This window comes from Camarhynchus parvulus, chromosome 4, assembly GCF_901933205.1.
Source record: "Camarhynchus parvulus chromosome 4, STF_HiC, whole genome shotgun sequence".
In the NCBI taxonomy this organism is placed as follows: Eukaryota; Metazoa; Chordata; class Aves; order Passeriformes; family Thraupidae; genus Camarhynchus; species Camarhynchus parvulus.
This window is the reverse complement of record NC_044574.1, coordinates 31,210,181-31,234,291: the sequence shown is the minus strand read 5'-3', so window position 1 is coordinate 31,234,291 and position 24,111 is coordinate 31,210,181. Positions and strand designations below refer to the sequence as shown.

Here is a 24,111-nt window from a genome sequence, read left to right as displayed (position 1 = left end):
AAATTAAGATATTTTAACATGAAAGGCACAAAGATGAGGGAAAACAAATTTTTCTACTCAATAGGACTGTGCTCATGTAAAATAGAAACATTGAGTAGTTTACTCCAAGCATTAAAATAAGCAATTGTATTTTGTAAATACAGACATGGAGCTTACATCTATGATACATGAAACTTTTCAGTTCTACAAGTACCCAAATAGCTCACAAGCAAATAAACCACACCTGCAAGAAACAGAAATAGTACTAAAGCACTATTATACATACTGTATGTATTACATGTGCTTATAAAAGCATTGTATATGTATTTTAAGCTCCAAGGCACCAATCTCAGAACTTGGTTACTGCTATATAATCCTCTGCTGTACATGAGTGTTGGTAAATGTGCAAATCTTTTCTGAGCCTCAAAGCAATAGCTCTAGTGTTATGTGCTGAGATTAACTACAGAGTCCCAGGACGTGTTCAGAACAGCCACCAAATCGTGTAACTTCAACTCTTTCCACCTCAATGTATTAACATGAGTTGCAACTCTTCCACTTTGTCAATTACTTCTGTATTTAATTACAAGCTATGTTGCAAGAAGTTAAGCACGTATAAAGTAGTCATCCTAATTTGCAGGTTTGTCTACAGTTGTGCTCAGATTGAGCATGAAAGTTGTGGAATTAAGTCTCTGTTCTCATTCTTTCTGGCAAACAATATTATAATAACTATTTTTATTCTGGACAGCTGGACAGCTCATACGTACAGCACTTTCTTTTCATTGCGTGGAAACTCCAAAGAGAAATAAACTGTTATTTCAATTGCTTTCATGAAAGACCAAGTATATGTGAAAAGATTACAAAATGTCCTGTGATGTACCGCGTTATTTATCCTGTTCCAAGAAATGAAATAGCACATGAAGAAAAACTTATCAGTGTTTCCTTATTCTACAATTATTTGAAATATAATATTTTAAAGTGAAATAAAATATAATAATATTTTAAAGTGAAATAATTATAATGATATATATTTGAAATACAATAATATTTTAAAGTGTCAGTGAAGATTTACTGAAGGAGGTACTTGGAAACAGATGGCAGTAAGAAGCATCAGATACTACTTAAGCCAGTAGCATTTCTGAGAAACTAATCAGTCAGTCAATAGTTCTTGTCATGAAAATAAATCTCTTCTTTTTGTGAATAATGAAGAAGTATATCCTACAAAGATCCATCTCAGCAAGTTTCTAAAAATTCAGGATTATTGCATTAAGACACAGACATTTCAGTCTGGAGCCCACAAAGTTCTAGAAATGCATTAGCTACATCAGGAGAACAGAATGCAGCGTTTCACTTGATACATGTTATGTGTAGGTTGTTTCTATTTATAATCTCTATTACTACTATCTGTGGGAATTCCAGCCATGGACCACAGTACCATAGCATTAAATTTTATAAAGAGAAAGGAAACAACGGATCCTTGACCAGGAAAAGAGATAATAACACATTACCACTTGAGCTGTATTTTTAACAGCCACCAATATTTTAAGAATCACAACACTAGCTTTTAGTTGACTTGAACTGAATGCCATTACAGTCCTCAATTCACCTTTGGGGATGCACAACAGCAGATATTTAAGCCATACTGTCACTTTCAATGTTTTAACAGGATACAGTTAAAAAGACCTGATTAATATTCCAGCCCCATCTACCCTGTGGCTGGAAAGGAAACTGGGGGCCCTGGGGAAGGTTTCTCTTCTTTGGACAAATATCTTATAGTGTGATAACTTCACAGGGCACAACAAGGATAATATACACACATAAGCAAACAAGACAAGACTTGATCTCTCCAATTCTACTCAAATGTACTCTTCAGCTGAGCCCTCTTTTAAGCGATTGGGAAGATAAAATGCACTGTGTTATAACTAGAACAATAACCAGTGTCTTTTAAAGTTTTTTCAACTCCTTAACATGTCAATTCTATTGAAAACACTTTCACACCAAGTAAGATCTATTCAGATTAAATATATTCTATATCTAATAGACAGAAGAGAGACTTGAGAACTTATGAACTTGATAATCTTAGTCAAACCTCAGCCCCTATGTTAGTGCCTACTGCAGACTAACAGTTTCAAACTGGTCATGTACAGGATAAGCAGTATGTCCCATCAGAGCACATGAAATGGGAAGACAATATATATATGAATTAGCTTTTTAATATCCATTGAATTATCTGGGTGCACTCTAAGAACAAGTTTCCCTTCTCTGCTCTGCCCACCTTTTTCCTTTCACTATGTTTAAGATGTCTGTCTAGAAGCATGTCTATCTAGCATTACAATTTTAACAGTAATAGACACCAGAGAAAGGTGGTATGAATAGCACATGATGGGTGAATATCTAAGCCTGGGCCTTTAATTATATTGAGGGAAAAAATAATGTTCTTCTGCTGAATGTAAATCACAGGAAGATTCTTTTATTCCCTGAGTTTGTGTTCTGAAATATAATGATTTAATTATTTCCAATTGTCCTTTTGCTTTATATTCTTTAACACCAAGCTGAGGACTGTGGATTGCACTGCTTGCTTCTAGTGTATGCATGCTACAATAGAGGCAGGTAAGAAGCTCTCCTGACAGAAAATCTTTATTCCTTTTCTATCAAGTGCTCCTTATCACTTCACCATCTATTGTGCTGAGCTCTCTCTCTCAAGGTCCCTTTGTAACATAAATGAGATCACAGTAAGCTACTGACATAGAAAACTGCAAACTCTGTCCAAAGACAAGTCCAACCTCCCAGTGCCCTAATTCTACCCATTAAATAGGAATAAAGATATTTCTTTATGTCAAAACTTCAGCAAGGGAGGTACAGTAGTGTCTTTTTTCAAAACACAGTTTGGAAAATGCCACCTGATGATACAGGGGGCTGAAAGGGGAGGAAAAGAACAGAAGAAATAGGAAGAGAAAATGACCTCCAGGAATATTTAAGGAAACAATACCCAAAAATAACTGGCCAATTATAGAGTAATGATGAAAAGAATGGAGGTAGAATTTATGTTCCTTTGCAATTTGAATACTGCAGTCACTCACTTATTCCCCCCCAACTCACAGGCAATTTTATTCCCATTTTATCAGTATTATATTGAGACAACAAAAAATATCAAAGTGGCAGGCAGTAGAACTTTTTCAAAATCAGAAAGTACAAGGAAATAGATAAAAAAGCTTTTTTTTCCCTTTTGCATTATGTAAAATGAGAAAAAAGAGACAGAGTCAAGCAAATAGAAACAAAGCATACAAACACTTTCTGCATTCACTTTAGAAGACTGTGGTTGAATTTCTCTTGCTTTACTTTTCAGGCTCCCTTTTCTCTAAAACCAACATTTTGTAAATATAGTGTTTAGATGAAGGCTTTAACTATACTAAATATCTTCTGTTGCTATAGCTATTTCATATGTCCCTCTTGGCAGTGTTTTCATAGATGCAGCACATGCTGACAAAGAAGCTATTGGCAGAAATAACCCAAATAACATATCTGTGTTTGCACTCAGAGCTTTGCTGACACAGCAATTGCAATTGATAAAGCACACAAGTCTTTCATACCCTGAGCTGAAATAACTACAGAATAAAATGAAGGCCATAGCCTTCAAAACATTTTTTTCACTCCATTTTTGCTCCTTTAAGTACCCTGAAATTGCTTCCATGAATGGGCAAGAGCTAAATTAATAAAGTTTCTAGTGCTCCCTTGTCCTCACTGGGTTTGTAATAGATTAAAGTAGCTCACTACACCTCTGCAGGACCTCTCATCTAAAACTCTCTGAATTGTGATAAAAAAAACCTGGCTGAGTGAACCAGAAGCATCTCTCATAATTTTCACTGTGAAATAATACCTAAACACAACATATGAAAAGCTAAGCTGGGCACAACCTTGCAAAAAAACCCCAAGTTCTTCTCTAGGCATAAATTGTAGGGAAAACATCCAGTATGTGTATTATTTTCTCCACATTCAGAAGGGATGATAGGCAACACTTAAAATATTTTCAAAATTACTAGGTAGCTTCAGTTAAGACTGATAATTTTGCTTCCCATCTATCTGTCCTACACACCTTACAGTACCTGCAATTCATTTACTAAAAGGTTACCTGGTTCTTGTGTTTGTACTCCCCTGTTAAAACCTCAGTGTTTTTTCTGAAGCTTTCCAAATAACCAGTGAACTCAGACTCTTTATTTTCATTGCATAAAAACCACAGCTGAAAATAATCCTCCAGATTATGTATTTCTAGCAACAGCAATAGTTAATTACAAAGAAAGTATCTTCTGACAGTGGGACAAGTGAGTCTGCAGGGAGTAAATGGCTTATTTTTCTTAGACTAACATGATACCCTCCCCTCGGCCACCAAAAAATAATTTTAAAAACAGGCCTGACAAAAAAACTATGAAGACAACTAAAAACAATTTGGATGAAACTAAATGAAAATATGGGTTTTTACTGTATAGTTACTGCACTATAAAAATGCTTGGACATTGACCAGTCTGGAGAGGCGCTACTCAGAATAAGCCTTCACAAAACATGCCTGATGTGGATGACAGGTTGTTGGAACCAAGTGCTCCATTCTAATATCTCTCTTTCTACATGTTTATATAACTTACTAATACTGACACAGCCCAAGACACCCGCTTAACTCCAGCTATTGTGAAAGCATGTCTTCAACATTAAACCAAAGACTTTGATTTCACCTGTTTATGCAATTATGGAAACACATTCATGTATTAATACATAAAAATAAAACACTGTATTGTACTTACCAGTTTTGGGGTTTATTGAGAAGAATCCCTGTGGATTTCCACTTGTAATCTTGTAGGTTAGTTTTTCACTTGAGCTCGAATCTGGATCAAATGCCTCAATCTGAATGACAGACACATCTTTAGGTGAATTCTCCATAACCTCTGGGTAGTAAACTGGTTCTGTGGTCTGAGGAGCATTATCATTAACATCCCCAACTTCTATGTAGATTTCAATGAAAGATGATAAAGGCACAACGCCTTGGTCTGTTGCATAAACAGTAAGCCAGTAATGTGAAGTAGTCTCACGATCCAGGTGATCTGCAGTCTCAATAATGCCTGTTTAATAGGAAGAAAGATAAATAGAAAATGCTCAATAAGTATGCAGAAATGTGTAAAAATACAGTAAGCAACAAGTTTAAGTAAATTAATAAATCAAAATGAATACAAGTTCAAAACGACCAACACTGATTCCACACTGTGTGCTAATATACACACACACACACATATTAAGACTAATCTGAAGCCACAAAAAATAAAATTACTGTAAGAGTTTTAAGCAATTATGCATCACTTACTAAAACAATATATTACTTGATTTCCTTTCCAACATCTTTTGAAATACATCAGACCAGTTAGCACTATTCATAAAATCAGTTTTGCCTAAAAGATTAAATTAAATATGTAATTCACAATCTTTTGGGACTTGAATGACCCTCTTTACTCATTACAGTAAATTGTATACCACATTAAACTATCTGGTTTAGATGGCAAATTTTTGACCTCTTTACTATTATTCATATTAATAACTACTGAAATGTGAAACATTTTTATCTCTGTGCCCAAATGAATTATTTGACTGAACTTTCTTTATATGCTGATTTATATTCACACAGACATTTCACAGAAAAAAAATCAAATGTTATACCAAAGGTAACCTTTGCCACATTATGACTAACCAATGGTTGCCATTACTCTGGAAATGGAAGGCAGCAAAAATAGGGGCAAAAATCTGCTCAATCTTACAAACATAAAATGAATTACCAAATAAGGAGCTACTATGTAATTTGCAAACTTAATAAAAAGCTGTCTGCTGAGCCTACAGGAGATTGTCTAGGCCAGAAATGACTAAAGAATTTACACAGCATGAAGAAATACAACTTTATCTTTACAAGCAGCTTACTCTACAGGTACAGCCATATTATGCATGTGTCACAAGGCTATGTGCTATGGTGTAACCCATAAGATGGGGGATGAATATTAGATAGAGTCATGGAGCCATGGCAGAATAAAACTTCACAATTTCCTTTTCCTGATCCAATCACTCCTACAGAGTATTTGATTTGAGATATTTTCTTAAGAGAACTTAAGATCAACCTGATACATGCCAGGATGAGGAACAGAGTAAGCCCTTGCAACCATTTCAGTGGAAATTTTGAAGGGTTTTGTCATGGCTCTTACTATTTGCTATACACTCACACACCAGGACTAATTGGAACTAGAGCCAAGATGAGTCAAACTATCACCATGACAGCCAGTTTTGGACTCTGGATAAAGCCACATAATGTGAGTATGCATGATGTGGCACTTCTACTGAGCTCATTTACTTCACACAGATACATGTATCTCTATATACTTACATATACACACCATCAGTCAAACAGGATCTCAATAAAACTATGCCACTGTTTTCACAGGAATTCTTTGGGAAAGGAATTAACTCCAAGTATTGTGTGCTTCACACACTACAGACTTTTTTTGGATACATTATACTGACTGAGCAAAATATTAAGGAATTATTTATTTATTCATTACTTTCTCTGCATTGTGAGAAGCTGGTCTGACCACAGCAGGTTAAAATTTTAAGATGTCAATAAGATCACTTCAGAAGAGATGGAGGGGATTGAAACTGATGCTTAGACCTGCAAACTCCCATATATAGCATTTCAAGCAACACAGCATTTCAGAACTACCACCAGATGTCAGTGTGGAAATTGGTTTAATATCGTGTCAAAGGCTACAGAACTGGGGTAAAAAGGAGGGGCACTGCAATTTCAAAATACGCATGCATTACATGCAGTCTATAAAAGTTTTCCTGAAAGTAAACTACTGGCTTTGTATTTTCCTTTTTCATCTTTTTGCAGAACAACATCATCAACAACTAAGTCTAGGCGTTAATTAATACTGATATTTCACATTTCCAGTCTCTCTGCCTCAGTATTTACATTTTCTTTGATGACAGTTTTACTATTACAATAAAAAGCTAATACTACTCAGTAGTCATTGGATTTGTGCACTGGTTACCTGAATAGTTTCTGCATAAATTTCCTTTTAATAATGGACACAGCCTTGAGCACTCAGTTACCCAGATTCTACTTTGTAACTCATGGCACACTTTTTTCATGACTCTTCCTCAGCCAGGAGACTTGCTTGAGAGAAATCAAATTGGTTACTTACTGTGGCCTCACTTCTAAATCTAAATGCTGGATGTAGCATAGAAACACTTAGTCTTAAGTCTGGGTGGACTATGTATGCCTTGGAAAGTTCTGTAAGCCCTTCATGTCCTACCAAAGAGAAGACTGGATTGTATTAACTCCCTTCTATCAATGGTTCCAGCAATGCTGCTTTATTACTTGTGATTCATGTTGAAAAGAGCAACTGTTTTCATTTTACACATCCCACTTTCTAAACAGTAGCTGCACCAAAACTGGCATATTAATTTAAACATAGCTTTGTCTGATTCTAAAGAAAGATAAAAAGAGACTCTTGTGGAAATGAAGCTCACTTCCTGCAATATGCTCACCTAACATCTACAAATTCTACCTCCCTAGTTATCAAAGCCCTCCTCAAGTAAAAGGATGACTGAACCTATTTTGTTGTTGTAGTGTATTAGTTCTCAAATGTCCATTCCCTTAAGTCACATCCATCACATGAGATGAAGAGGGTAAAAAAAGTACCACACCCAAAAAATTAGTATCTCAAAAAGAAATATATAGAAAAACCTACAGTATGATACAGCTCACATGGGCAACTTTGTCTTTTGGTTAATTTTTAATTTCAATTTAAATCAGCATATATAATGTTACTTCTGTATATTTTACATAGACTTTGCAGAGAAAGGCTTAGAATCTGTCTGATGATCTGACCACTGGATGCACCATGGGACACAGTTTGCCCAACAGGCTAGCTCTGCTTTCATTAGAATTCCCAATTTCCTACAGAGGCACTCACACTCTAAGCATGCAGTAGTCAAAGTAACAGGGAATTTCAATGGTTTTCCATTTTCCTCATGTTTCTCACTAAACTGATCCTGAATTTGAGGATGAACGTTTTTTCTTTATGTGGCCTTTATAATTCCAATCTGAAATAAAAAGCATCCAGGAAAACAATTTTATGATCAGTCACCTATGCAAAACCATCTACCTAAGTGTTTAACACTAATAAACAGGTTAATTCCTGAGTGAATTTTTTTTAAAGGTACAAAGGACACAGTTTAAAATAGATGCAATAGACAAGGTATGAATGTGTAAGTTGGGAAACAGGTATTTGTGGATGTCCTATCCCTGGAAGTGTTCAAGGCCAGCTTGGATGGGTCTTTAAACAACCTGGTCTACTGTCCCATGGGCACAGAGCTGGAACTAAATGAGCTTAAAGGTTCTTTCCAGCTCAAACCATTCTACAATTCCATGTTTACTAGAGACAGGCATTGCAGGTAAGTGGATTAATTACTTTGACAATATCAAAAATGAAGACTCAAAATAACATTCCTGCATTGTAAAAGCTATGAAAAAGGGAACAGGAAGGTACAGAACAAAAATTTCCCTTCAACCTTCACATATTGAGAGCTATGGAGGAAAGGCCACCACACCTAGCTCTGCTCATTGCTCAAAGCTGTCGGCAATATAGCAAAGGAAGGAATGACCGGTCTGTTAATATGACTCAGCTTTCTTCCTGATGTTTGAACCCAGCAATAAAATGGAACAGATATACTAATCCAGCACACATCTAGGGGTGGGGGCAGGCTCAGACAATCAAAACTTGAATTTCTTCTGGCTCTATATCAGCTTTTATGTCACAAAGTACAATCAAAACTAAACACATATAACCGTAAGAAGTACTTCAGTTTTTTCTCTGCCCCCTAAACAATCTGATCTTACATCAGTAATTACAAAACACCATCCTATTGTCATTACTCTAGTTGAAATTGCTCCTGCTTCTGAAAGTTTAACACTAAATCTTTCCTGATTTTGCCTATGAGAACACTAATAGCATAATTTTTAATTTTTATTGAATAAAATTGCATGAAAACTTCAGTAGCCTACTACACCTTCTAAGAAACAGAAGCTCCAAAAAATTGACTGATTACTTTTGTTAACAATGATAACAATCATTCTCCTACCAAATCACAAGTCTAGAACCAGTCCTTTAAGTACCATTGGTCCTTGTCTCAGTTTTCTGCTTTTGCCAAAAAGCAGACTACAGCAGCCTATTTTACATTTTAGGGCAGCACAAGACTGAATGCTGTCTGAAAGCCAGCACTCAGCACTTAAGGAGTTAATAAATTCATTGGTTTCTAGTTCCAGTGGTTCTCAAGGTAACAGAGAAAAACTGATCAGGACTCATCTATCAAACAGAAATAATAAAACAATCTAATAAGAATTAATTTGTTTTAATCTTGCAGACATCTAGATCCATTAAGCATCAGTAAGATATTGATCATACCATCAGTTTCAAGAGCATGTTTTGGCTCCTAGAAAGAATTTTTCCTTTTCAAGTGGTACAAGGCACATTTAAGGAATACACCTTAAGTGCCTGTACTGTATCTTCAATGCTGTAAAAGCTCCATCTGTGCTCTAGCTCTTCTCCCATTCACAGAGTATCTTTAATCAGCAGATTTCCCATCCATCCTCTATGCCAAGGCAGTTGGCTAATTTTGACTTTTACAAACCATTTGCTTTTTATGTAGCAAGACAAGTTGAGAAATCTGCTAATGAATCTTTCACATGTATGGGAATCCCAAAGACTTGCAAACATTGTTATTCAAAACATAAGGTGAAGTGAGGATTCAAAACGCATTTTTCACTTGACTGGCTGTGCAATCTTGAAACCTTTCAGGTGGTCAGGATAAAAACAAATTTAAATTCAGTCACTAACCACCAGAGGGGAGCACAAAAGAGCTCTGATGAAATGTTTCTCAGTCATCTGCAAGAGGACATCAGAACTGATTTTACAATATTCATATGTCTGAAATTTTAGACTAGATATTGTTCCCACTTGATGCAGTAGGACTTTTCTATCCATTTCATTAAAGAAAGGCAAAAGTCCTAAGTGACTACTGCAGAATATAATTTAGACAGAATTTAATGTGGAGGAATAGGATGGTATATGAATGCAGCAACTGAGGAAAAGGTCTAAAGAGCAACCCCACTGGTAACAAGAAGCAACACTTCCCCCAGTTTAAATCCCACAAGACAAATCACTACAACCAAAGTCACTCTTAAAAAAAATAAGCATAAAATACACCTCAAATCTGACACTCTTACATATGCCAATTTTATCTAATTAACAAATGCTCAAACTATAATACTCCCAATTCCCAGGGATGATCCTCCTTAAGTGTGCTTATCCATAAGAACTCTAATTAACAATATTAATGATTCCATAATGGAAATCAAAACCTGCAATCATTTCTCAGCAAAGCATGAAAATGCAGTTTAGCAGAATTTGCCCTGGGAATGACATTTGAAGCAAACTAAGAAATCCCTGGCCTGGAACATGATGCTTGAAATCTGATTACAAACTCAATTAATCTAAGTTCTAATAAGTTGGGTAAATCAAAAAGCTTCTTCAGCTGCTTTAAAAGCCATTCTGAGGGTTAGGGGGAAAGCAGTATTTTACAAATTGCACGAACAAAAGTTTTTATCAAATATGACCTTCAACAAACAACCAATTCAAATCTAAATTTCAAAAGCCAGTGGATTAAGCCTGTTAAAAACACGGAGACACGCTGTCCTCAATGGCACTAGACTGCCAGCACACCAACCCAGACTGCAACTGTCCTGAATTCTAAACAAACAGGAAGTCACTGCAGGGTAAACTACCACTGAGGCCTGCACAGTCTTTTAAACTAGAGATAAAATTGCTCAGCACATACTGCAGTGTACTATGTGAATCTCTGCTACCTCAAGATAGGCAACATACATTTTTCAGAAGTTACTATGTGAATGAGGGTCCAAAGGATCCCAGCTCCCAGAAGTTTACTTGCCAGTTTTTCTGAGAAAATTTCTGCTTTACATTTTGTGAAACTTTGCTTAAGTTGTTGTTAAAACAAAGAAAGATTTTGCTAGTGGTTTGGCTACCTTCCTAAGTAAAGTCTTATTTAATAAAATACTATTATACTTTGGCTTCTAATGTTAAACAATTCAAAATAGACAGTTTTCAGGTTGTTACTAAAATCTCCACAATTACACGGCTAGAATAAGCCAGAAAAACAAAGATATTTTATAAAATTGGTATTTTCAACTTTTGATTTTTTGTGCAGCTCTTTTTATTTGAAATAGCATCTCTTCTAACCAACAACTTTGTTAATGACAGTGCAGTTCTTCAAACATATCCAGATCAAACACAGATGAACACAAATTACTTCCCATTTATCTCTTCTTATATGCTCTATTTTTCCTAGATTTTTTTCCTACTTATTACCTATCATGATGTGATTAGCATTTTCCTGAGCTGTATAAATACAGAGGCTATAGCAGAGAAGACAGGATTAAAAAAAGAGAAAACAAACAGTCCCTCCCCCCCTCAAAAACTATCACCCACAAGAAACCAGGAAAGAGCATCTGGCATAGGAAAAGATGCAGTGCTTGTCCGCTTCTCAGCAGACCCCAGAGGCCTTGAAGAGGAACACATCCACACTCTTTTACCCTCCTTTTTCCCTTGAGTAACTTCCAGAGTCAAACCAGGACAGTTGACAAGTGCAACCCTGTGTGTTCCTGTGTGTTACACATAGGGGTTTTTCACTTGTTTTTTTCCCTCCACTTTATGATCCCTGTCAGAAATGCTAAGGAGAAGGAAGGTGACTTGGAAAAAAAAGTGCATTCATTAATAGTTATGGTATCTACCTATGTAAGATAAAACAGACTACAGCAGAGTATAGTGCACTATTTACAAGTACTACACCCATCTGTAATACTAATTGTGGCCAGTGTCATAGCTCAGATTCTTTCCACTTTTACAGCAATTAAAAAAAAACCCTCTATCTGTGTTTCTGTTAACTTCCCAACTTCCTTCTGATAACTTCTGAAGCTTCTGGTCATGACTGTAATCTGACAGTGGGAAATGCCTTGAAGCAGCAGTCACAACCCTACATACCATAAAATGTTTTATAATTTGAAGGTTTTGAAACATGTAACCTATTGAACTCTGAAGAAAAAAAAAATATTCTTTCCCCCAAGCCACTGTGCTACTTTAACTCAGGCCTCTAACAAGCACCAGGGTGCAAGAGACAACTAAACCTTAAGCCTACCATGCTTCTAAAATAGCAGCCAATGCTAATGTCAACAAAATTTAATAGTATTTGATCACTCAAGTGTAATAAATAACCACTTAGTAAAACCAAAACAAAGACAGCACAATATCACCATCAGCCCTAATTTTACACAAATCAACTATCCTTAAGCACTGAAAGTTTTATGTATGTCCTGCCACAGAGACAACAAACTATTCAGTACATAAAACATCATCTGAAAAGCCCAAAATCTCCATCCTGGTAAGTCCATGAAACAATCTCCCTCTAAAGAAGGAATGGCACGAGATTCCTCTTGCAAAAGTGAAATGTCAGCTCATCCACTCTATAAACACACCAGAATACCAAGAGAGGCACAGCAATCTAACTCCTGAAATATTAAAGGCAGTGTGGCAGGCAGTGTGAATTTTTAAAAGTATATACCATCTCTTCTTTTAAGAAAAGTATTATTTTCGACAAATAAGTTGAGCTGAAAAGTTCCTTACTTTTATTGTGTGTGCACTTTGAACAGGAAGCATTACATGATTACACCTCTACGGAACAAGGTGCAAAAGCCACCCAGAGAAGTACGATTTGCTTTTCACCTTCAGAGCAATTTAAAGCTTATCAGTGACAATGCAAGCTACTCAGACTTCTTGCATCTGAAGATTCACACAGACTAAACAATACTGTTCAGAATATAAATAATCCTTTCTTGCAGCTCTGAAGGAGAGCAAGAAGTTGTAGCAACTATTGCTTGCCTTTGAACCACACATGAACAAGAGATGTTCACTACTTTTTACTCACCTCTTCTCCAGAAGCATTAATTAGGCAACGACAGAAAGTCTGTAACCTGGCAAGAAACCACCAATACTGTGTTTTCCATCCCTCAAAGTGAAGTGACTTGTCTGCAAACACATCTGAGGAATATCAATGTGCAAAACTAATGATTCAGTCTAGTTTGAAATAGTTCAGTTTTCCCTTTTCAACCACTCAGAAATTCTTCTGGTTTGCCTAAGCTGAAATGCAAATTAACACGTTCTGATTTATTTTTTAAATAATTTGGTGCTTTACCTTTTACATGCATCCTGGTTAATTGCATTTTAATGTTACAGGGAAAAAACCCCACCAAAAACCAACCAACCAACCAATCTAAGAGTTTCTCATGTATCCCAAGAGAATATTGTCTAGCATACAATATGAGCAACATAATCAATATAAATTATTTCGCTTGTTCTTAAAGTTAACACTTGTCACATATATTTTACAGATTTTACACATTTGTTTCTTTAAATATTCAAGAAGTTACTATACAGTGGGTTTAATTCACTTTTATATGTATGTAATATTTCTTCTTTATCATAAATAAATTTCTTCTTTATAAGAAAGGCAATGAAAAAATCTAAACTTCACAATTTCAGCTTCAGAGAATGCACTGAAAAAATTCTCAGGAAAAGCTACCAAAAAAAAGTACTTAAGCTGAAAATATCATACTGGAACTACATGTCTTTTGTCAGCATGTATAAGAGCAGATCCCACAAAATGTAATTAAATTTTGTTTATAGCACTTTGATATAGAAAGCTATACACATTTCAGGTTGTGTTTTGCGTACTACCAGCTGAGAAATCATGCTTAGCTAGAACTGTTAAATGGAAAGCAACTCCTGTTGCTGTTTCAGGGACAAATTACTCTTTTTGTAACAAATCAAGGCCTAGAAAGTTTCAAATAAAATCATGATCAATATCAGTAAGTTGATGGAACTGCAGCAGTAGCCAAGACCTTAAACACATAGAGTCCACCGCTGCTTTCTTTCTTTTCGAGGACCAGTTATTGCAAGTTCTGGGAGATGGAAGGGGAAGAATATCACTGCAAGGCACACAGAACCCACCCTTAAACAGAGTAGAGAAACCATCACCAGCAGAAAAACCTCAATCATAATAAAATGATGTTTTATATATCAAATTCAACTTCACTGAACTGACTAGATATAGCAAAATATGTAGCCAAATCCAGTTTTGTAGCAGTACCTTAAGTAAATGTGATTTAGTAAAAGTTCTCATTAAAAAAAAGCTTCATTAAAAAACTACTGTATTTGAAATTAAAGAATTTCTATGACACTCATGGAACAACATCAAGAGCAGTCAGTGAAACAATCAGACACTATCAGTGTCCAGTGAAACCTGTCTCACTTTTCCAAGCCCATAGAAATTATCAAAGCCGTCCTTTGAAAATATTTTTTGGGGACAAAAACTTGGCATGCAAAGAGCCTCAGCATGTGGTCAAATCCAAACCCTGAGATAAAACTAAAAAACACAGAACAGTTTATGCATCATTTCTGTGCTATGAATGAACAGCAGAAACTTGAACACTGCTCAAGTGGCAAGAAAGGGTCCCTACTGCCTTCTGCTATGTACAGCTTATAAACCAGGTAGGTAGACAGATTTGAAGAAATACAGAATGTTCATCAGGTTAAGTGCAGCTATCACTTAACTAAGCATCTAGAGATTGTACAAAGACCTAGAAGTAAAGATGTGCTTAGTTAAAGCTCTACGCCAAAAACAGTCTATATTTTAAAACATTGAAAAAACAGATTTATCAGGTACCATTATCATGTATATGGGTAAAGTCAAATAAAAAAATATCAAAAAGAGAATTGTAAATAATTAGAAGCAGTAACATTTTAACTTCTAGTTCCTGCCACTTTGCTTGCTGCACATTTCTACAAAAAACAAGTCAAAAGAACAGAAAACAGTGTTCAGGCCATTTATAAAAGAAAAATAGTTTTTATGTATGTTCCTAAAATTGTCTACATAAAATATTATGCCCAGAAATTATGACTTGGTACTAGGTAGTCTGGGCTATAAGCAATAAATCTCCTAAGGTCTACAAAGACAGTGAACTTCCTTTCAGGAAGTTGGGGGTTGGCAAGGGGGAATTTTCACAATTAGAAGATCCGTGATGGTGCTGCCTTAGAACTCAACTGATTACTTCCAGTTCAAAAAATCTTTTGGGACAATGGCAGACAGTTCCCATTGTCAGCCTCATTTATGGTTATTTTAATAGTTCCAGCTTATTTCTGTCAGCTAGGCGGCTTGTATGTCAAGCTTTTGGACAGGCAATATAATTGCTATACAGAGGAACAGTACCATGTCGCTAAAGCTCGATAGGGAGAGACACAAAAACCCCCTGATGCGTCCACATTAGGGAAATGTAATGTTAACTCCTATGCCAATAGCAAAAATTATTGTAATACAACCACATAGGATCTACACTGCCTTGAAGAGACAGCAAATCGTGAATGACTAGTCATGTTAACATGCTTTGCTGTTAACATGACCAGTCATTCACGATTTGAGAGAAAACTTGCTGAAAAAACATGACTGCACTTGAACATCAACATTACAGCAGGTTTATAAAATACTAGAGAAAGCAGGACAAACTGCCAGTAGGTTCTGGGCCGAGCACGTGGGATTTTGGAACCCACAAAAGCATCTTCTGCTTTACATGAGCAAGGTTTGTAGGATCTGAGGCAAGTCATTGCTCTGGCCACCCATCCTTCATTCAGGACAGTTTTTTGTCTTCAGATAAAGATACAACAAGTTTCTGTGTCCCAAGAACTTCAGTTACACAGTATTATAAAATTAGAATAAGAAACCTATTTAAGCAAAACACTTTGGGATAATACTGCTGAGCTGTTTTAAGCTAAGTTACCTTCATGACCAAGAAAATTTCTACTAAAATGTACGTGATTCACAAACAAGCAAAGGCTTTTACAGGTCCACTGTTTGTTTACTTATGAACATCAAGGACAAAGAAGGAAATTAATTAATCAAATTTTCATAAAGAATGTGTACTTGCTTCTGCATGAGAAAGGCAAAGGATGAATTTCTATATTCTTTGTTAAAGTTTACAAGAATTTCTTAAATACACAAATGAAAAAATATATGCTCTTTAGAACTCTGGCTTCACCAGTGACTGCAAAATCCCTCTTAACTTCTCTATTAGTCTTCTTACTACTAAGGAATTGTTGACAATGAGTGTGGTAAGTCTAATAACTTAGCTGGGAAATGGGGAGCGTCTGAAGGGGAAATTCCTCTGCAAATTGCCCCAGGAATTTCAAAACTAACTGGAGTTGACAGATTAACCTAGGTCCCCCTTAGGCAGAAGAAGAGTCTACAAGGAAAATAATGAGACGCATGGGAAGACAATTATGCCCAAGAGCAACACATTTAATTGTTCAGAAACTGGTTTGTTGATCCAGAAGGATCTAGCTGTTTAGACCTCTGCAAACTATTAAAACCAGGACAGTTCTGTAACAAGTATACTTTGAAACTATTAAACTTTACAGATTACAGTTTTTTTTCTGTAAATCTCAGGAGTTAGTGACCATCTTAAATAAGGAAAAATTGTTCCATGTATCCCAGGAATACTTTTCCTGCGCACACTTCATTTTTCTCAGATTCCGTTTTTGGTGGAAATTTGAAACTGCAGCTTACCTCTTATTACTTCCGCAAAACACTGAAGGCCCAGCAAGTCAAACAGAGCAGTCCTATCCTTCAGAAAGAAGCTGTTACAGCTGTGTTCCACAAAAACTCTGGCTCATGACTAACCCACCACAAAAAAATTGTTGTTTAGCACATGTGTGTGTTATTTATGCATGGCTGTGGTTTGGACTACTGCAATTTTGCTTCAAGCTTTCAGTCTCCAAAATATTTTCAGTTGCAGAAACTGCTGGTTAGCAATGATAGTTTCCAGACCAGCTCTGAGCAAAAAAAGATACTGATATCTATCAAAAGGGAGGTAGCACGTTGAGGAATACTGAAAATCAGGCTATTACTGCTGTTCATGTTACTGCACCAGGTAGCTATATACACAAAAGCACTTAATTACTGCCAACAGAAATGCTGCTCCCAAGCAGATTTCTGTGTGCAAAGAAGATCTGATACACCTCTGGGCATGCTAATGCTAGGAGAACAAAGCAAATTGACAAAGTCATGGAATGAAAGCATCTGGGATTCAATGACATCAAAAGACATTTTCATCCTTGTTCTGACAAAGTCAGATGTATTAACCTACAAAGTATCCATTTATTTATTCAGACTTTATTTCTGGTCCTGTTTCCAGAGAGGATTCTACATTGATCAGTACCTGTTAAACTAATTTTTATTAGCCTTATTTGTCTTTGCACACAAATCAAATTAAACACAAGGCCATTCAGAGAAACATTTCTGAACTTGTCTGGTTTTGAGTAAAATTTTAAAGCCAGAGGAATCCTGAAAGCAAAGAAAAATTATGTTTATTCTCTTTGGTAGGGTTACTGTATCAAGCAAATGAGAAATCCTCCATTTGCAAGCAAATTCTTAGAGCACACTGAAGAATCAATACCTAACATCTAAAAAGAAGACTTGTAACGAGAAAACTAGAGACTATTTATCAAATGTCAAGCATACTTATTTGTGGGGGCCCTGGATGCTTGCTGGGAACTAGTTTCAGTCTTTCTCATATAAACAATGGATAACTGCAGTCTTAATCAACACTCTCCAGAATAAAAAATTACTAATGGTAGTAGAAATTAATGCAAGTTACAGTTTAAAAGTATAAAAATCGATTAATTTAATTCATTTTATTGCTTACTAGGCAAACCTGCAAGCATTTGGATGAACAAAGACCATAGAGTCTCTCTGACAGAATTTCCGTTGAAAAAGCTCTTATTCTCCACAGAAACATTTTTTGCTGAAGATAACTGCACCCTTCAAAACAATAGCAAAGAAAATGAGTGTGATGAATAATTGCTTCATAAACCAATAATTTGTCATAAAGAAGTAGATCAACTCTGTCAACACTAGAACAGTGTAAATGAAAGAATATGATATTGTAGGTAAGTAGTAGGCCATTTAGGCACAAAATGTATTTTGGTCCTAACCACTGAGGATTTTCTTCCTTGTTTAAGAAATTCACAGAATATACAGTAACTAGAGTGAGTTGCACCAGGAGACCTTCTCAAATCTCTGTATCTGTGCATAGCTGTTCTCAAAAAAGACACTCTCAAATGTTGGTCATTCTTGTGTTTGACTAGACTGAATGACTCAGTTTCCAAAGTATTTTTTTATCATCTCTGGAATTACAGAAATAAAACGGCATGTACGTCTTATTCTACTTCCTCCCATCACATACTGAATCAATATTCACTCAAACATTTACTCCAATAATCAGCAGTAATCTTGCTCTCACTCTGTCACTCCCTTAACTTATTATTAAACAATGCTTATTAAAACTGATGTGTCATTTGAGTCAATGGCAACTTGACAACTCATTTTCCACTAACAGTTTTTGAACCTTCTCGCACTTTCCTGCTCTACCTTAACTGTAAAGATTTAAGTCAGTTCAAAATTTCAGTACAAAATTTCACCATTCAGTATGAACATTCTGAAGCAAGCAAAAAGCTAATTGAAAAGCCCAAATTGTATGATAGTTCTTGTTTTAATATTTACAAGCACAGTTCCTGATCTGTTGGTCTCTGTACTTAACAGACAAGGCCCCACTCAGAAATCTGATTAGGAATAGTGTAAAATCGTTTGGACTATGAACTGCTTAGATATTATCACTTTTTTTTTTTGAGCCATGTTCTGCCTATATCCATACACTTATTAATAAATAGCCATCTCTTCCTACATAGTTTTTTACTTTAAAACTACTGTCTGGACAAACACAGCCAACCCAAACTATTACTATACTAACTAATACTACAGGTAGAAAGTACATAGATACAACCAAAAATCAAAGAAAGGCACAGGTCATTTTCCCATTTCTGATTAATCTGCTGAAATTGATCCTGTAATATTTAAATTACCTTTAAGTGAACTATCACACCAGACTTCTTATGTGAAGAAATAATCTCTCCTTCCCCCCTCCCAAAGTAAGTAACATTCCTTGCACAGGCAGCTGCACATTTGTTAATCATTAACTGGTTTTGAAATAATGATGGAGAGAAACTGTTAGCTATTTCTCACAATGCCACACCAACAAAATCTTGAAAAAAGAAGATTAAGTGAATACTGTAAAATTATTTACAGTAAGAAAAAGATGCTGTATTACCATAGCTCATTTAATATCTTGCTGACAATATTAGCTGTTGTAAGCAAGAATTTCTGTGTTCAAACCTAAGTAAATAACTCAAATTTCATCAATAAAAATATAGCACTTTTAGCTAAAACAAGAAGAGGTATCTTTTAAGAAGATGAACTATGCTGCTAATATCTTGAATAATAAGATAATACATATGGCCAGAATTGCAACACCAAATATAATAGAGGCATAACCAATGCACACATTCCAATCTTATCTAGAATCACTTTGATTCACTCTACCTTGCTTTCATTACAGGAAGGGCACAGCAAGGGCATTCCTCTCAGATCAAACAGAAAATTCCACAGACAGAAGTTTCCACATGTCTGATTCGTTGCAGTTTAAACCCTTATCATTACACAGCAATCTCTAATTTTCATAGAGACAGGATATACCCTGTCATGGCAGATCTACAGGCAGAGGGGGAAGGAGGATTAAAAAAAATAAAATACAAACCCCCTGTAGAATGGATGGAGATGTATTCCCTGTGAAAGAGCTATACATGTCACTCTCACAGGTTTAGAGAAACGGAGGAGACAACATACCAACATTAAAAATCACATTCATAATTCTATAATCCATAACTCCATCATAAACTTATTGGCACTGAAAGTCTTTCAAGCTGAACTACCAAACTCCTTCTCTCTCATAAATAGAACCAGGACTACAGGCAACACATACAGGAAGTCTGTATTCATTTTTACCACATTATTAGTTCACTCTTACTCACAGCATATTATGTTACTGGAATCTTCATTTTTTCACTCACATGACTGTATCAATTCTGTAATGCTCATGTACATTACCAGTAACACTAAAATTAGAAGGCTATTCCATAATTTTGCTTCTTGTCTTTTGAAATTTGTAATATAATCACCTTTTAAGCCTTAAATCCTACACAAAATATGAACAAGCACCCTATGATCAGCAGCTTCAAAACCAAAACTCAGTCATTCTCACTTTCTTGTGTACAGAGATGGTATCAGGCTTCTTGCATCAGCAAAATAAATGCAGATTTTGGAAATTATTCATGTCGGAAAGGATTATTCTAGGTGGAAGATTAGTCAACAAAGCAATTCAACTACTGTATTTTCTATGTGTAACTTTCCCAACAAACAGCAGCTATTCAGCTCTGTTATCAGCAATACCACACTGACAAGTTTGCAAAGACAGAACTCTGAATCAAATGAACTATTAATGACCACCACTACTATTAATTAACCTAGCAGTTTGCTCTGTAACCCTAATGCCAATCCAAACTATGCAACTACTTATAAAAATCATGAAGGTATTGACTATCCTTGTTCACAAATAATATTAAATGAAAAAGAAGCAGCAATTAGAATCATGGATAGAACACAAGGAGCTTGGGGAAAACTAATTTCTGAACATGGAAACGATTTGTTGCACTCCTGCTGCTAGATTCCTTGGATACTTCAGTTTTTCCAAAAATCCCTCTCTGATGGCACTGGAATGCTAGAGATTTTCTTTTCTTGAGCCTCATGGAGAGGCATGAATTGAAAATTCATTGTTGGTCACATTCAGATGTCCAGTGTAATAAAGTCACATATGCAGTAAGAATGATATACAGATTAAAAAATGGACCTGCAAAACCTAGCTTCGGCAAAGCCCAAAGTATTTTTAAATCCAAGTTCTAAAGCTGCAACTACTGCATGTAATAAGTTCTGGAAGTTTGCCAAATGCTCATGTAGGTTTGTCCTTTGTTAAATATGTCCAAATGCTGTATGATTAAAGTCTAAAATCTTCAAAGAAAAGAATAAACATTATGCAATCATTTCAAGCTCCCCTCCTTTGACCTTAATATGTACTTCAAAAGCTCAGCAGATGCTTAGTAGGAAATAAATCCCCAATTTAGCAGATGTCCCAACAGTGATATAGCAAGATGCACCTTCCATAGCTTTTGGCGACCCTTCTCTTTTATTATTCCTCTGCTCACAAGTACTTTCCAAGTCAAAGAGAGACCCAAGTAAGTTAATAGGCCCTTAGTATCTATTCTGCTGCCTGAACTGATTGCTGTTATAAGGTAAATCTTTGGGACCACATGTGGCTCAGCCCCAGTTCATCTCCTACAGAGACACAGCCCCCAGGCAGCTCTGTTTTCATCAACCAAGCTGTAACCCAATCAACACCTTTCAGAAAGGAACAATCCCTTACTTTCAGCATGCCTGCAGCAGAGGAGGGGAGCCTCAGCTTTTGTATGGGATCCCTATTTGGCAGCTAAGGTGATGTTTTACTCAGTAGGATACCTAAGAAAACTCAAACTACTTTGGAAGATGCCCCTGCCAACAGAGAACATAAGATGAATATGTTTGTCTAAAACTAATTCAGCTTTTTCCAAAGACACATTCTAAAAGCTGCATTAACAACCTAATAGCACTTTGGGAGTTGCCACCATCACAAATGCAAATTACATGGTTTTCTTCAAGCCTAAGAAAGAAAAGTAATTCCCTAGCTCCAGGCTGCTCAGGACCTTGGTCCAAACCCAGGCCTCCTCAACCCTTGCCAAACTGAAACGCAACATTAGTTCCAAATGCCAGGCTTAACTTTGTGCACCTAAAAAGAAACACAAATGCAACAGCATCATATCACAGTTTAACCTAGTGGCACCATTAGTTCTAGACCTTAGAATGAGCATAATCACACCCTCAGTACAGTAGTAAAAGGCTGCAAACTGCAGTCAAAAGCAGATGGTCCCTGACAGGTTAACCAGGGAACCTCTTCTGAACTGGAGTATTAACATGCACTTAAACTAACTTTTGGATGTGAGATACTTTGCTTGATTGCCAGTACCATGGTTGTCTGACACCTGAATTTAGTCATCTTCTAGTAAAATACTTTCTGTATTGCTTTCTACGGATAGCAGCAAATTCAGGCCTTGTCCTCAGTCTAACAGATAGTGCATCCCTGCTTCTTTTATTTCTTTAATCAGACACAAATTGTATTACATTGGGTCTACAGTCTTAAAAGAAAACTTCTTAGATTTCTAATACTAGAGGAGATCTAGAAGTACAAAAATCATTATTAGTAAGCTGGTGTTACAACTATTTGTACCGTCTCATAAAAGAGAATCTATGTGGCAAAGGACTCATTTTTAAAACCATAACAAATTGGCGGAAAATATATTTTAGTTGCATGAAATTTTAAGCAAATGCTTTTTAAACTCAAAATACTACTCACTTTAGGCACAGTTACTTTTTTTTAACATAACTAATTTTTTCTTGCATAATGGCACAAGTTTGCCTTAATAACACTGAAGAAAAATCCATAAAACCAAAATGAAACAGACCATCTTCTGCATCAGCTTCACTCTCTTTTCTTTTTCATACTGAACACAACAGAAACCCACTGCATTATGCTTAATTAGAAAGCAGAAAATAACACCCCATTTTAGAAATAGTCTACCCAAGTTTTTAGTATCTGTAATTAACAACCACAAGTATGCCTCCTCAATTTAAGTGTCCCACACAGATATGATTGTCTCTCCCATCTTGCAGACTAAGCTAGAATTTAAGCTCTGCTCCATATATAGCATGCTTGACTACCACTGAAAATTATGGTAGGAAACAGAGGTCATAAAAACATTGGATAAATGCTTTAAAAAACAGGTCATAGTGTTTGGGTGAGCATAGTACCATAAGTTGCCTTATTATTTATAGTCACAACAAAACCTTTTTTGTCTGGTGTTTCTGGAGAAGCTTGATAAGGACTCTCCTGCCAAGGATTCACAAAAGTGTCAGCAGGAAAGGTGAAATGTTCAGACCTGGTCTAGAGTCAGTGAATATGTTCTCATGCTCCTCATCTTTCTCAATTCAACACCAAAGGGAGAGAATGCCCAGACAAAGAACAAAATATAGCCCTAGAAAACATCCTTAATATGTATCAGCATTAAAATATCTTTCCAGAACACTTAAGTACCAAAGTAATCCTTGCCCTGCCCTCTTTTTCTAAGTAGTGTTATTTTTACAAAACTATCCTCACAGAGAAGGCTAAAGGAATTACTATTTCTGCATCTCTGATCCATACTACTTAATACTTCCAGAACAGCAGTATTGTTTATTATTTAGCACAGATAAACTAAATCTTCTTGAACAGGTATGTTCCCAAACTTTCTCAAAACACAAAAAAAAACCCAACCCCACATTCACTTTTACAGAGATACACACAAAAATACATCTCTCAAACTCTTTCAAGAGTTTTAATTACACAGTATTTAAACAAATAGATCCTTGCCTTTGTACTGTTTTCCAAAGAAATAAGTTTCAGTTTGTATTCAAATTCCAGGTGTTGACCCGAAATTCTGTTCCAGATGTCAGTGTGACAACTAACCACCAACTCCAGAATCCAAAAATAATCTTTGTAAGTCCTTTGATTAAGAAAAAATTTCCATCTGCTGACTAGAATGTCATTCAACTCTCCAGCATACATTAGAATTAGGTCTTCTCTTAATTGCAAACTGAAGTGCTGATGCAACCCCTCATTTAAACGATTAACCTTCCAAATTAACATTTATAAGCTTAAGAATTTAACTCTAACTTGGAGTTTACAGAACCTAGTAATCATTCTGGGTTTTTTTTTTTTTTTTTTTTTTTTTTTTGTTTTTGTTTTTGTTTTGGCTGTTTTGCAGGCTGAGGGTTGTTCAGGTTATTTTTTTTTGTTGTTGTTTTAGGTTTGGGGTTTGGTTTCTTGAGATTTTTTTTTTAGTTTGGGTTGGT

The 24,111-nt window shown here is 35.8% G+C and overlaps 1 protein-coding gene across 4 annotated transcripts in view; it reads right to left on the bottom strand.

Annotated features, from left to right (window-relative positions):
- The window catches only part of FAT1 (FAT atypical cadherin 1), a 102,847-nt gene that overhangs the window by 60,442 nt on the left and 18,294 nt on the right, over positions 1–24,111 (bottom strand). For all 4 annotated transcript variants that reach the window (XM_030947369.1, XM_030947370.1, XM_030947371.1 and 1 more), the window contains exon 3: positions 4,770–5,084. In XM_030947369.1, the coding sequence (XP_030803229.1) occupies positions 4,770–5,084 (315 nt within the window). The remainder of the gene's footprint in view (positions 1–4,769; positions 5,085–24,111) is intronic.